This window comes from Epinephelus fuscoguttatus, linkage group LG3 (assembly GCF_011397635.1).
Source record: "Epinephelus fuscoguttatus linkage group LG3, E.fuscoguttatus.final_Chr_v1".
Taxonomy (NCBI): Eukaryota; Metazoa; Chordata; class Actinopteri; order Perciformes; family Serranidae; genus Epinephelus; species Epinephelus fuscoguttatus.
The window spans coordinates 36,919,549-36,932,517 of record NC_064754.1 but is presented as its reverse complement, the minus strand read 5'-3'; the positions used below and the strand labels follow the sequence as shown (position 1 = coordinate 36,932,517).

General features: G+C 41.0%; 1 protein-coding gene across 1 annotated transcript; it reads left to right on the top strand.

The window, feature by feature from the left end:
- Positions 1-5,177: 5,177 nt before the first annotated feature.
- Positions 5,178-11,189, top strand: mchr1a (melanin-concentrating hormone receptor 1a). Its single transcript, XM_049572782.1, has 2 exons — positions 5,178-5,521; positions 6,395-11,189. The coding sequence occupies exons 1-2, from the start codon at positions 5,455-5,457 to the stop codon at positions 7,414-7,416; spliced, it is 1,089 nt and encodes a 362-aa protein (XP_049428739.1). The 5' UTR covers positions 5,178-5,454; the 3' UTR covers positions 7,417-11,189.
- Positions 11,190-12,969: the final 1,780 nt, after the last annotated feature.

The window sequence follows — 12,969 nt, the reverse complement described above, 5'->3', positions numbered from 1 at the left end:
ATAATTTAGCTCAAACCACCCTAAATATCTGGATCAGAAATAAGGTGAGCACACATTTAGTTACCACAGGGGATAGGTGAGCACACATTAGGTTGTGCTGGGCTAGCAGCCTGTCTGCGATTTTCCAAGCTGCTTTATGTGGTGTTTTTTTTCTATTTTGATTAACTGCTCCATTTGTTCCACAGCATGGGAGACCTTTATGTGAAAACCTAAAGCAGAGCGCTGAAGGTGGTTGCAATCTGCAATTCTCGCCACTAGATGCCAGTAAATCCCTCTAAATCTTACACACTGTTCCTTTAAAAACAATTTTGGTATAACCCTGCTGCTATTGCTCTGCCAATTTAACCTGCTTCCTCAATGGCTTCCACATTAGTTCGGTGTGGTGTTGCCAGCATCACTACACAGACATGGAAATGTATTGAAAAGTGAACATGTAATGACAGTGAGAAGCAGACTGCCTGGATGTGGAAAAACTGATACTCAGGCTGTTCATCATCTGTTTCATAAAAGCATGAACATATTCCCCTCATATTGTTATTTACACTACAAGAAAGAGAAAAATGTGGAGGTGTTGTTATTTATAGGTTATTTTGCAATGGTTTTACTCTTCTGGGCCACTTGAGATCAAATTGAGCTGTACATGGCCCATGAACTAAAATGAGTTTGACACCCTTGACATAGATGTATGGCTGTTATACCACTCTAATGGACCCACAAATAAAACACCATGACACCTGCTCAGCAAAAAATAACCAAGTAAATTGCTGACTTGTGAAGGCAACAGGAACACCCAGGAAGCGTGAGACTCAGTGTATTTGTCAGGAAGCCAATTAATCCACCCCCACTCAGCTCTAGCAAAATGCTTGTGTGGCTCTCTATCTGCTGGATGTGTAATCAAGAAACTGGTTGCCAACACATACTTCATGAGAAATTAATGAGACTAGTGGTAATGCTTTTTGTTATTGACACTTTTAAGGCACACTTAAACACCCACACGTCCTCCTGTTATTGCATATGTGTTAATAATTGTGTCCAACTGCAGCAGCTGTAACTGCTAGCTAGTCTGATTTATCCAGTTAATCATAACAACTGCAGGGACCAGTTTACTTACATTTCCAAGTTTTGTAATGGGTGATTTAGAGTGAATGGCAGGTTTCCACATGGCTTACGCTTGATCCCAGACAGTTATCACACTGAGGGGCAACGGACCTTGAAGACTGACTGACCTTGTTCTTTCTTCCCTGTGTGTGCTGCTGGCAGTACTGTAGAGACAAGCTGAGAAGCAATTTCTTAAAAGCATATGGACACATTTCCTAACTTCTGTTTATCCTACATCAAATTATGAATTGTAGAACATAATGTCTCTGGAAACCATGCATTGTAATTAACATTTGTTTAGTTGCAGGTATGGATGGGTTACTGAATGGATACTGGGCACAGGCCAAGGGGCCAAATGTGTCAGGGAGTCCCAGGGCATGTGACTCAAATTAACATGTAAGGACCAGGAAGAGACTCAAAATGACCACGAAGAGACACATAACAACTACAAAGAGACACAAAAGAATCACAAAGAGATACAAAATGACCACAAAGAAATACAGAACCATAAAAAGATGCATATCAACTACAAAGACACACCAAACAACAACAGAAGGGGCAAAATCACCTCCAAGGCTGTGTCTTGCTCCAGTGTAGGAGAGGTGGTGGGGCCCTTGCATATCTGTGCCCAGGGACCCATTGTCTCATAATCCACCCATGAAAACAATTCTGTTTAGAGACATTTTCCCTCGTACCGGGAAGAAACAAAGTATCATCATTGAAAATCCATTACACGTTTACACAGAAATCACAAGGGGAAAGGGGGAGAAACAGAATACTTTACAACAGTTGGCCCAACAGTGAATTAAAAGTTGATGCAGTGAAAACATTTCGATTTTTGGGAGTACGGTTTGATGGCAGAATGTGAAGTGGCAGCATGAGAAAAGGGATCAATATTAAGTGGGGTCATCTTGAACTAAACCAAAATCTCCTCTCCTGATAGACACATTAAAGCAAAATCCCCAGACAAAAGATTAATAACATAGATTAAAATGTCCTACAATGTGTCTTCTTGACCACTGTTAGAAAGTTCTGGGAGGATGATATAGGAGCAAGAGAAGTGTAATCAAAGTTTTAAAGCATAGTTGAACTCTAAGTCCACCACTGTGCCTTTTAGGTTCTGTAAAAAGGTCTTTGGACAACTCACTGAAGGAAGTCAACCAAAAGAGTGTGAGGAAGGCATCTAATGATTTCTACTGATGGCACTTGGCACTCAAAGTGGGAAATTTGCATTTGAACTTAGACTTCCTGAGCAAATATTAGTACATTCAGAAGGGCTCAGCTTACTGATATTGTATGGGCACTTGGAGGGCACTAATCCAAATGAATGAATGATGTGCAATGAACCTCAGCAGCCTCTATCACATTAAATGAAGGAAAATTGAGGGAAAAAAACAAGTGTTAGTGGCAAAATAGTAAATGAATAAAGTTGGTGCAAAGTGGGCTTCATGTGGGAATGATGGAATAGATGAAAGAACTAAAAAGGTTGACCAGATTGCTACAGCCTCATATGCAAATTCGGCAGAAGGGACGAGGGAATGAGGAAAATGTCAGGCCATGTCTGATGCAGTTATCTCTGAATAGGGCCTGGGTTTTAGCAAAGATTTCAAGATCGAGATTAAGTTGTTGTACTGGCTCTGCTTCATAAACACCCAGACTGAAAGTGTGAGTGTGGGGAGCCTGAAGAATGTGACGCATGTTTTTTTTTTATGTGAAATAGATTCAGCAAGCAAAGGCAGCAGTTGTAAGACGATCTTTCAGAACTCTGGGAGGCTTTAGTTTTCTGACTTCTTCGATGGCTGGAGGAAAACTAAGAGGTTGCAGGATGATAACTGGCTCTGAATACAAGCAAATATTTTTGAAGCAATAATAATGTTGCTCAGACTACAGACAGCAATGTGTTGTTGCTGCATCTAACCTGTCGGAGCAGATGAAGAAGAAGGTAACGAAGATGAAGGGTAGCAGAGGTATGCTGCCCAAGATAACAGCACATTTCTTTTAATATGCAGCAGGATTTTGATGGGAGAATAAACAAAATCATGTAGTGACAACATCACTGATAATAAACAAAATCTATATACTTCAAGTTTTCAAGTACAGTGAGTACCTGCAGTCTGTTTTAAACCATGCATCCAAAATGATTTGATTTGTTTTTAACACTTCCTCATGCACACACACACACACAAACCTCCAACAGGGAATCAGGCTTACCAATAATCATTAAATCAAGGGAATAGTTTGGATCTCAAGTAGGGTTGTATGAAGTACTTATTTATAATATACTGCTGCTGAGGGATCAGCAACAAAACACCTAAAAAGGCACACCTAAAACCACTGATATCAATTTTAGTGGATGCTTTGTTTAGAATATATTCCGTTATATGGTTTGCTTCAAAGCCAGACTCTGTTGAGAAAAACAGTGATTTTACATCACTCAACACAGGAGCTGCTGGTCTGCAGCTGCCTCAATCGGTTGTTTTGTTTGTGATGTTGACTGACTTTAGCATTTTAAAAGGTGGTGGCTTTGACGAGAGCGTAGATGGGAAACAGCTTCTTCATGGACACGGGCTGTCTGATGGAAAAGTAAAGCAGTGGGAACACTCTCAACATGTTATACACTTACACAACTGTTACAGATTTTGAGATGGGACTTTTTTAGGTGGCTAAAATGTTTTGCTTCTGGCCTCGTCCACAGCAGTACAATGCTTTGCTTCTGTGTTGACACCACTCTCCACACTGGGAGCATACCGACAGTCATCTACTGCATCTAGTACACTTACTATGAATAAGTACCCCGTACAACCCCACTTCATTCAATGCACAAAGGTACAAATTTTATGTACTCAGATTCTTGTTCCCACAGTGCTCATTAACAATAAGTGCAGTCCAGCAGTGTAGAGTTGGAAAAAAAAAATTAAATCAGAATTAAATTCTTAATTATGTCAGGCACTTGATTTCTCTTTAAATTAAACTCTGGAGAGTCTGAATAGTTTACATTCTTTGTTATTACAGCTGTAAAGTATCTCATGCTCACAGGCTGCTGCTCATCTATTGGACATGATGCAATATTTCACTTTAAAAACCCTCTGACCGTCTCCAGGGTGTGCAAACTATATTTAAGATAGATGATCTTAGCTTGAAAATGTTGCTGCAGTGCAGTTTTCTTAGTTTGCTTTACAACAGATGCGAACACTCCCCGGCATGTAATAATGTTCCCATGCAAGTGTAGAGCATTCACACACACACACACACACACACACACACACACACACACACACACACACACACACATAATCTTGTTTACTCCACCTACAGCCAGTGAATCCCAGATTCTAATTTATAAAACCCCAGAAAAGACTACACCACTAATTGTCCCACGGTGTACAAATGAATCACTAGGCCTATATGTAATGCACTGGCCTTTCACAAACACCTATTTATGAAGCAACAACCTTGTTATGGTCACATCCGGTTTTCATGAGGGAGACGTGTGAGGACTCCAAATGGGAGACAGTAAGGCCATCTAGTGGTTCAGAGTGGAAAACGACATATTTCAGGGCTGATTCAAGCTCCGACCCTGGCAGCAATTTGCAAGGATACCGTGGATTCATTTGTAGTGACAGGAACACCTGTTGCTCATTGCCTGCTCAGCCCCAAACTGGCAATGGCTGCTGGCTGTTGAGATATGTTGAGATTCGTCAAAGCAACACTGAGTGGCAAAAATAGACTTCAAAAATGTGTTTGGGCAGGAAGCAAATAAGCGTCTTCTTAATTTGCGCTTTCCTTTACACTTGTATTCTACAGTTACTTTAAATCCCATGGGACACTATGGTTGCTTTTTTATCTTGGAAAACCGCACTCCTCATTTCTGTTTTCTTAAATTGCCATGTTTGATAATAGACCGATCTGTGAGCACACAAATCCCCATCTACCTCGCCCTGAGATAACAAAAAACACATGTTGACCAATAGTCTCCAGGGAAGCGCTTTTACGCACGCGCGCGCACACAACCCTCCGAGGGAGATCATATCAGCTACAGGCAATCAGTTTTCTAATCTGATTGACACCTGAAGCGCGGTCGCATCTCCAGTGAGAGCGTCACAGACTTCGAGAGAAGGGCTCTCCAGCCACTCGCCGAGGAGCGGCTTTATCGTCACTGACGGCACAGACAGAGCGCACTGGACTGCGCAGAGGATGGCACAAGATATATGCGCCCTAAAGAATTTTGCCACTTAATGAGGGATATCTGGAATAAATCTTTTAAAGTAAGGAGGGATTTTGTTTGCAGGCTTCTGCAGATGCAGTTTACTCGGGAAGCAGACACTTGGTGATACTTTTAACTTGGATATACTTTGAATGTTACCGATGGATTTCTTAAACGATTCAAATTTTTCCCTCGGAGACACTAATTCAACAACAACAGGTAGGTTGGTGAGCAGCCGGCGTACCGGTAATATGATGCAGTTACAACATCAAACATTGTTTCACACCCTTAGAAGCATCACAATTTCATTCAGCGTTATTAAAACAACAAAAATCAAAAGGGTGTATGCTTTTCTATTTCATTTTTTTTCTTCTACATCTCCAAGTTACCTTATGTCTTAATTAAAATTAAAAAAATCAAACCAGCTTTCATAGTCTATTGCACACATTCAGACTGCAGTGAATCTCTGTCACAGCCTGATGTGTTGGATGAGAAATGTGAAAGATAACTACCATCATCTCATCAATTATAACTTTGCCTATGCTGAAAGGGTTAGTGATTTATGCATTTTAGTATTAAATAATAATAATTTCTGTAACTTTTTGTGTATTCTTACACATTACATACCTGCATATTTTAAGGTCTACTCTTCTATTCGTCTTTATTCTAACATGTATAAATGATTACAGACCTCTGCTCCCATCGTCGTCTGTCTTTGCTTTGTGCTGTGTTGAAAGAGCCAACACACACATATGCACACACACACACACACACACACACACAAATCAATAATTTCTACACTGATATTAATCAGCAGCCTAAAAGCATGGTGAGAAAATGGTCAGTGTAGGTTCTGATAATAGATCTGCCCGTGTAATAATCCCCTTACAAACCAGTATTGTTTGTCAGGGGACACTGCTGCTCTCACCAATTGTTCCATGTATCATTGTGACATAGTAACAACTATTATATGCAGTGTATACCAACTTAATGTAAGATTTCTTATGCTTAAATACAGTGCATAATACAGCATGATAACTGAGTGTTTTTGCCATCTATTGAACTGCCCCTCCTTCCTCCTCTTGTCTCCAGCTGTAGATGGGGCCCTTCACTGCAGTGCCGTCCTCCCAGTCATCTTTGGCATCATCTGCTTTCTAGGTATCATAGGAAACTGTATTGTCATCTACACCATCATGAAGAAGACCAAGTGTCGCGCAAAGCAAACTGTCCCAGACATCTTTATTTTAAATTTGTCAATTGTTGATCTCCTGATTCTCCTTGGGATGCCATTCCTCATCCACCAGCTGCTGGGCAACGGCTCCTGGCATTTTGGAGCTGCAATGTGTACGGTCATCACTGCGCTTGACTCCAATAGCCAGATTGTCAGTACTTACATTCTCACTGCAATGACCTTTGACCGTTACTTGGCTACTGTCCATCCCATACGCTTCAACTACATCCGCACACCGTGTGTGGCAACACTGGTCATCGGTCTGGTGTGGTCGCTGTCTTTACTCACCATCATCCCTGTGTGGATGTACGCAGGCCTGATGCCTCTGCCAGATGGCCTGGTGGCTTGTGCTCTCCTTCTGCCTGATCCAGTCACCAACACATACTGGTTTACACTTTACCAGTTCTTCTTGGCATTTGCTATACCTTTGGCCGTCATCTGCCTTGTGTTCTTCAAGATCCTCCAGCACATGTCCACCAGCGTGGCACCGCTGCCTCCACGGAGTTTGAGGGTGCGCACCAGGAAGGTGACCCGGATGGCAGTGGCCATCTGCTTGGCTTTCTTCATCTGTTGGGCCCCTTACTACATCCTTCAGCTGGTCCATCTAGGGGTGCAGGAGCCAAGCCTGGCTTTCACCTACACCTACAACATAGCCATTAGCATGGGATATGCTAACAGTTGCATCAACCCATTCCTCTACATTATCCTCAGTGAGACCTTCAAGAGGCAGTTTCTCAGAGCTGTACGCCCGGTTAATAGGAAGTTCCGTGTGAACCCGAGCACCACAGATGGTGGCAGTGTGAGCGTGAGAATGATACCTGAAGGGGCTCAGCAGGAGCATGCCTCTGAGGAGATTGTACCACCCAATGGTGCCCCACAATGACATCAAAATAACTTCACTATGTATCTCTGTGGATCTGTGTAACTGATACTCTGAATGGCTTATCAGCACATGAACACATATTGTCTCTGGACAGTAACATTTCCGCATGAACTCCAATCAACCATTTTATTTATACAATGTGTTTGCTATTTCAGGCAAGACCTGAATATGAATGTTTTTTCCTGTCATTCACAATCATGCAAAGCGCATCATCACTGATTTACATAACTGTGAAAAACTAACCAGCCTTTTCTTACTGTGCTTGAACACACTTCAGTTTAGCCATTTCCACCTGCAAAAAACACTCACCTTTTTATAAATGGGACGCTCACACTATAGTCAAATTGGTGTTTATATTTTGCTGAACCCGTCTGTTCAAAGTATTCTTTAACATGTCTGCTGTTTGCACATATGCAGCAGAGAAAAAACACTCACTCATAGTTTTCTTGAGTTGAACATATGCGTGACAATCCTATAAGCTTCCTATGGAAAATGAAGGGTAAATATTTATTTCAACAAATGCGCCACTTGGCTGTGTTAAATACAAGTAAGAGGGTGAAGCAGACTGGGAGGTCTCTCAGTATAAAAGGTGTATTCGGACTGAATGCAAAGTAAATTCATCCTGCAGCATGTCTTTTTAGCCGTGTTTTTTAACAGCAAACGGCAAGTGGACAAGGCATGTTGACTCCCAGTCCACCTCTTCTCTGCTCTGGTCTCTGTATAGCTATAAAGGAAATTTATACAGCTTGGGTTGTCACGCATGAATGTTATAGGGGAGAAATATTCAACCTCTGCAGAGATGTTTTTGCCTCAATTCATGGCAGCTCACACCTGTTAACTTGTCTGTAATATCAATGCGTCCTTGCCGACATGCTGTTATGTGGTAACAAGTAAATACTACATTATAAATACGCACACATCAACACACATCACGTTTAATATAAGAAGACTGTGCACTCTCACTACACACATTCAGTACAATATCACTGTGGACATCCATGCAGAATACCGAGCAGATGCTTGTTCCTATGACAGCTTCACTGAATGATGGGAAGAAATGTATGAAATGAGTTATGAGCTTTAGGAGTTTGTGTATAAAGACTTCCAAAGTTGGTCCCCACATTTTGATAATACATTCATCGTTTGTTCTGGTGTCCCTCTGTGATTTTTTGATGTAATGTCTATGTTTGAAGAACAGACTGGATAATGCGACTGGAGATAATGTCTCCTCAGATGATATCTTGTTAAATATCAGAATGCATTAGATATGTCTCTGCGCACAACAATGAAAGGGAGTCCATTAGCAGCAAAGTTTTGAGGAATCGTGATACAACATTCTTATAAACTTATTCTCCTCTTGTGAAAAAAAAGACAGTTTGTAATATGACTTTTAGACAAATGATTGTATGACTCATCACAGTAGTAACAGGGCTTCAGCTTCCAATCAGGGGTGATTTAAAGTCCACTGTGTAGGATTTAAAGGCAAAAATGGTATATGATATTCATAACTATGTTTTCCTTCATGTTCATTCATACCTTGTGTTTATTCATTCATTCATTTCTGTAACCGCTTACCCTCTTGAAGGTCGCAGGGGGAGCTGGAGCCTATCCCAGCTGACACTGGGCGAGAGGCAGGGAACACCCTGGATGGGTTGCCAGACTATCACAGGGCTGACACATAGAGACAGACAACCATTCACACCTACAGCCAAGTTAAAGCCACCAATTAACCCATCCCCAACCTCCATGTCTGTGGACTGTGGGAGGAAGCCGGAGTGCACGGAGAAATCCCACGCTGACACAGGGAGAACATGCCTCTACCAGAACTCCACACAAAAGGGCTCCCTCCCGGGATCAACTGCTGTGAGGCGACAGTGCTAACTACTACACCACCGCACCGCCTACCGTGTGTTTAGATAAAGATGAAATAAACAAAACAAAAACTATATTATGGCTCAAACAATTACCTTAGAATGAGCTGTTTTTATCCGCCTATGGCGCAGGTCCTTTCCCACAGAGTCTGCCAAATTGTTTCTACAGTAGCCCAGAACGGACAAACAGAGATACGGCCATTAGTGTTTTCTTGTTTTTATGTCGGCCACTGTAGTTCTCCTACATGTTTGGCACATGGGAGATGTCCTGCAACCTGACTGCTAGATGCCACAAAATCCTACACACTGGGCCTTTTCTCTTGTTTGAACAGTGCGATAAAACAACAAATACATACAGAATTTGGTTAAAAACCCAAAAGAACTCACCTCTACTAGGCAGTTTAGGGTTTGAACCATACTGTGAAAATAATGGATGTAGCTAACGTGATGTCACCCATTGGTTTGTGGACTCCCATTTTGGATCCTTGAATTTGGCACTTCAGCTGTTGCCATCTTGGTTTTTTGGAGCCAGAAATGACCACATTTGAGTAAGAGGGTAGAGTTGTGGTAGAGTGAGGGTTGGATCTGACTGAGAAGCCAAGGACACAATCAGCAGACTACCTGTCACTCAAAGCAGCCCACCCTTAGTTTTGTGAAACTTTAAGCCTTAATGAAATGTAAATGTGTAAGTTATAAAAAAAAAATTCAACCCTGTACAGTTGTCATGAAGGTTGAAATTAGCTATAAAGATCAACACTGCTTTTTGTACCAGGCTGTAAACCTGCCGTGAAGTTGTCCATTTTAACACGGGTGTCTATAAGGATTGACTGGCTTCTGGAGCCAGCCTCAAGTGGTTATTAGAGGAACTGCAGTTTTTGGCACTTTGTGCTGGCCTTAATTTTTCAACCCCATAGGGCTGCTGCGTGGTTTGAACCCACTGGCTTGCTTGGGCCCTTCTTTGTGAAGTTTGCATGCAGTTCCTGTTCTCCTTGGGTTCTCCATCTCTTTGCCGCAGACCAAAGACATGCAAGTTAGGCTAACTGTTGATTCTAAATTGCATTGGTTGTGAGAGCTTGGGGTTTTGTCATTTTTCTGAAACAATTCCACAAAAAATGCTGACACTGGAAGAATCCTTGCAAATCTGATTCACCGAACTTAGCATGAATAAAAATAATGCAATTGAGAGACATTTTTACAAGCCCAAAGAAGAAAAAAATCTACAAGCATCAAAGATTGTGGAAAGGGTCATCTGTCAAGCAGTGAAAGTTGCTGCATTTTCAGTATTGATTCAATGTGAAGTTCAAGGCCACGAATATCAATGAAGGGCTGTACTCTGGATATCTGAGTGGATATGTCAAATCTATAACAGCCATTTAGCCAATGATGTGTTGTAATGTTGTCGTACTGATATCAAGTCATATTATAATTTGATATGTATATTTACGATGCTGTAATTATATGTTTGAGAAGGGTTATTCATGTAAATATAAAATATGTTTAACACTGGATATGAAACTCAGGGTTTCTCAACCTTTTTCTTGCCTGTGACCCAGTTCTCAGTCTTGATTTGATGCCAGCAATTAGAGTTGTGAAGTTTTCGTAGGAGTTGCCTATTTTTGTATTGCATTTTTAAGCGGGCAAAGGGAACTCTGAATGGACTGCACACAGAAGTTATGATATAGATTAACCTTTTTTTAAAATTAAAAACTAAATCAAACACTTCTCTTCGTCTTAAAAATCCCCCACCTGTTAATCAAACCACACCCTGTGGGGTCCTGACACCAAGGATGAGAAACTCTGGTGTAACTGTTGTTTGTTATGAAGCAAAAAGAAAAAAAATGTTAATGACAAAACATGAGCAGCTTTGCTTTATTTGCTTAATCGTCGATGAAAACAATACGTTGTGGGCCTCTCTGTCTGTACTGTTGTGAGTATTGACAAGTTAATAAATCAATATTGTACAAGAAACATTAAAAAATTGTCTGAAACTGTTCATGGTTTTATCAGGTTTGCTTTTTGTGTGCATTGCTATTTTATGTTATCGATATTTGACACGTTAAGCTTAAGTCCTCAGATGTTCATAGCTATAGTGGAAAAGTCACTTGTGAATTTGATGTAGTTAAAAAAACAACAACAAATGTATGTGTTTAGAGGGCATCAAATACCACCACTTTGTCACACCCCTTGGCATGTGATATCAACACCAAAGGCAACCTTTAATATGCTTGAGATGCACCAGGCTTTCGACTAACTCCAATGTAAAACCACCAGCAATGCTTGACGCAAAGCAACTGACGTAGTATAAAGAGTGAGAAAGTCCGCATTGGCCTGGAGGGAAGTGAGGTGGAAACAAAAGTGGACTTTCATCCTGGAGACTGCACTTTTTATCCCATGTGAAACCAAAAGTCAATGTTGTTTTAACGTCACGTTACACAGTCTACATACGGTTATCATGCACTGGAGTCAGTCATTTTAATCAGGAGAAACAGAAGAATGAAATAAAGATAAGGTTTAATGCAGATTATACATAAACAGATCAACAGATGACTTGTGCTAATAAGATTTTAACAAAGTCTTTGGTGCTTAGACACCAGGGAGGAGATCTCCCCAGAGGGAGATTATCTGTGGTCGTAGGACATCTGAGCTGCAGCAAGATAAATCTCGCCATGGAGTCTAGACACTGGTGGAGGTGGTGGTGGCTGATAACTTTGCTTGATGACTGCTGAGGTGAGTAGAAACCACATCCAAGAAGACTCGGTGGTGATGGGGAGGTGGAGGGTAAGCACAGCAGCAGCATGAAAGTGACTATGAGCAGAAAAAGAACCATATTTAAAATGCGGAGCAGTGAGATGACGGAAAAGGTGTGTCACTGTGTTGTTGGTTGATTGTGTGTCAGCAGTAGAACAGCTGATGATCGATTGACAGCCCCAGACACTGACAGCCAGAGATAGAACATGAGCTTGCGTGCAAGGAGTAAATGACAGGGTGAGGAAGAAAGTTAAAGCCTAAGAATGAAAAAGTGTTGTCTTCCTGACTGAACCTTCGCTAGAGCTTCATGTGATGCATTTACGCCATGTCACGTATACATGTATAGTAGTTTTGTTGCCTAAACCCAGCCACAACCGTTTAACAACGTTAACCACATGTTTAGTCTAGATGGAAATAGGAGTCCACGTGCACCCCCCGGATTTTTTTTGTGGTACCTGATTTTCCTTAATCCTTAAAGTGTCTGTTTTCAGATTTTGCCAGGTACCAAGCTGAAATAATGTCCCAAAGGCTTCATTTTTAACCCTTTATTGCACCTATCCCCAACCGGAAAAAGAAAAACAAGATACAGAAAGTGGTGTAACTTTTGAAGTAAACAACACACAGAGACAAATTTTGCTTGTTTTTAACTGTTAATTTCAACTATATTTTCCTTTTTTTCATGTCTATTTTAAGATTATAATAGCTAGCAGACTGAAATAATGTCCCATGGGGTTTATTTTTTACAGTTTATTACACCTATACCAAATCCAAAGAAATTGAAAATAGCTTAGCTTTTGAAGTAAACAACACAGAGAGACAAATGAACACATTTTTCCATACAATTCTGACACAAGGAATTCAATGGGATGGTTATTTTTGACATTTGCCAACTTTATTTCTGGTCAAAAACATCAAAAAAAAAGTACATTTGACA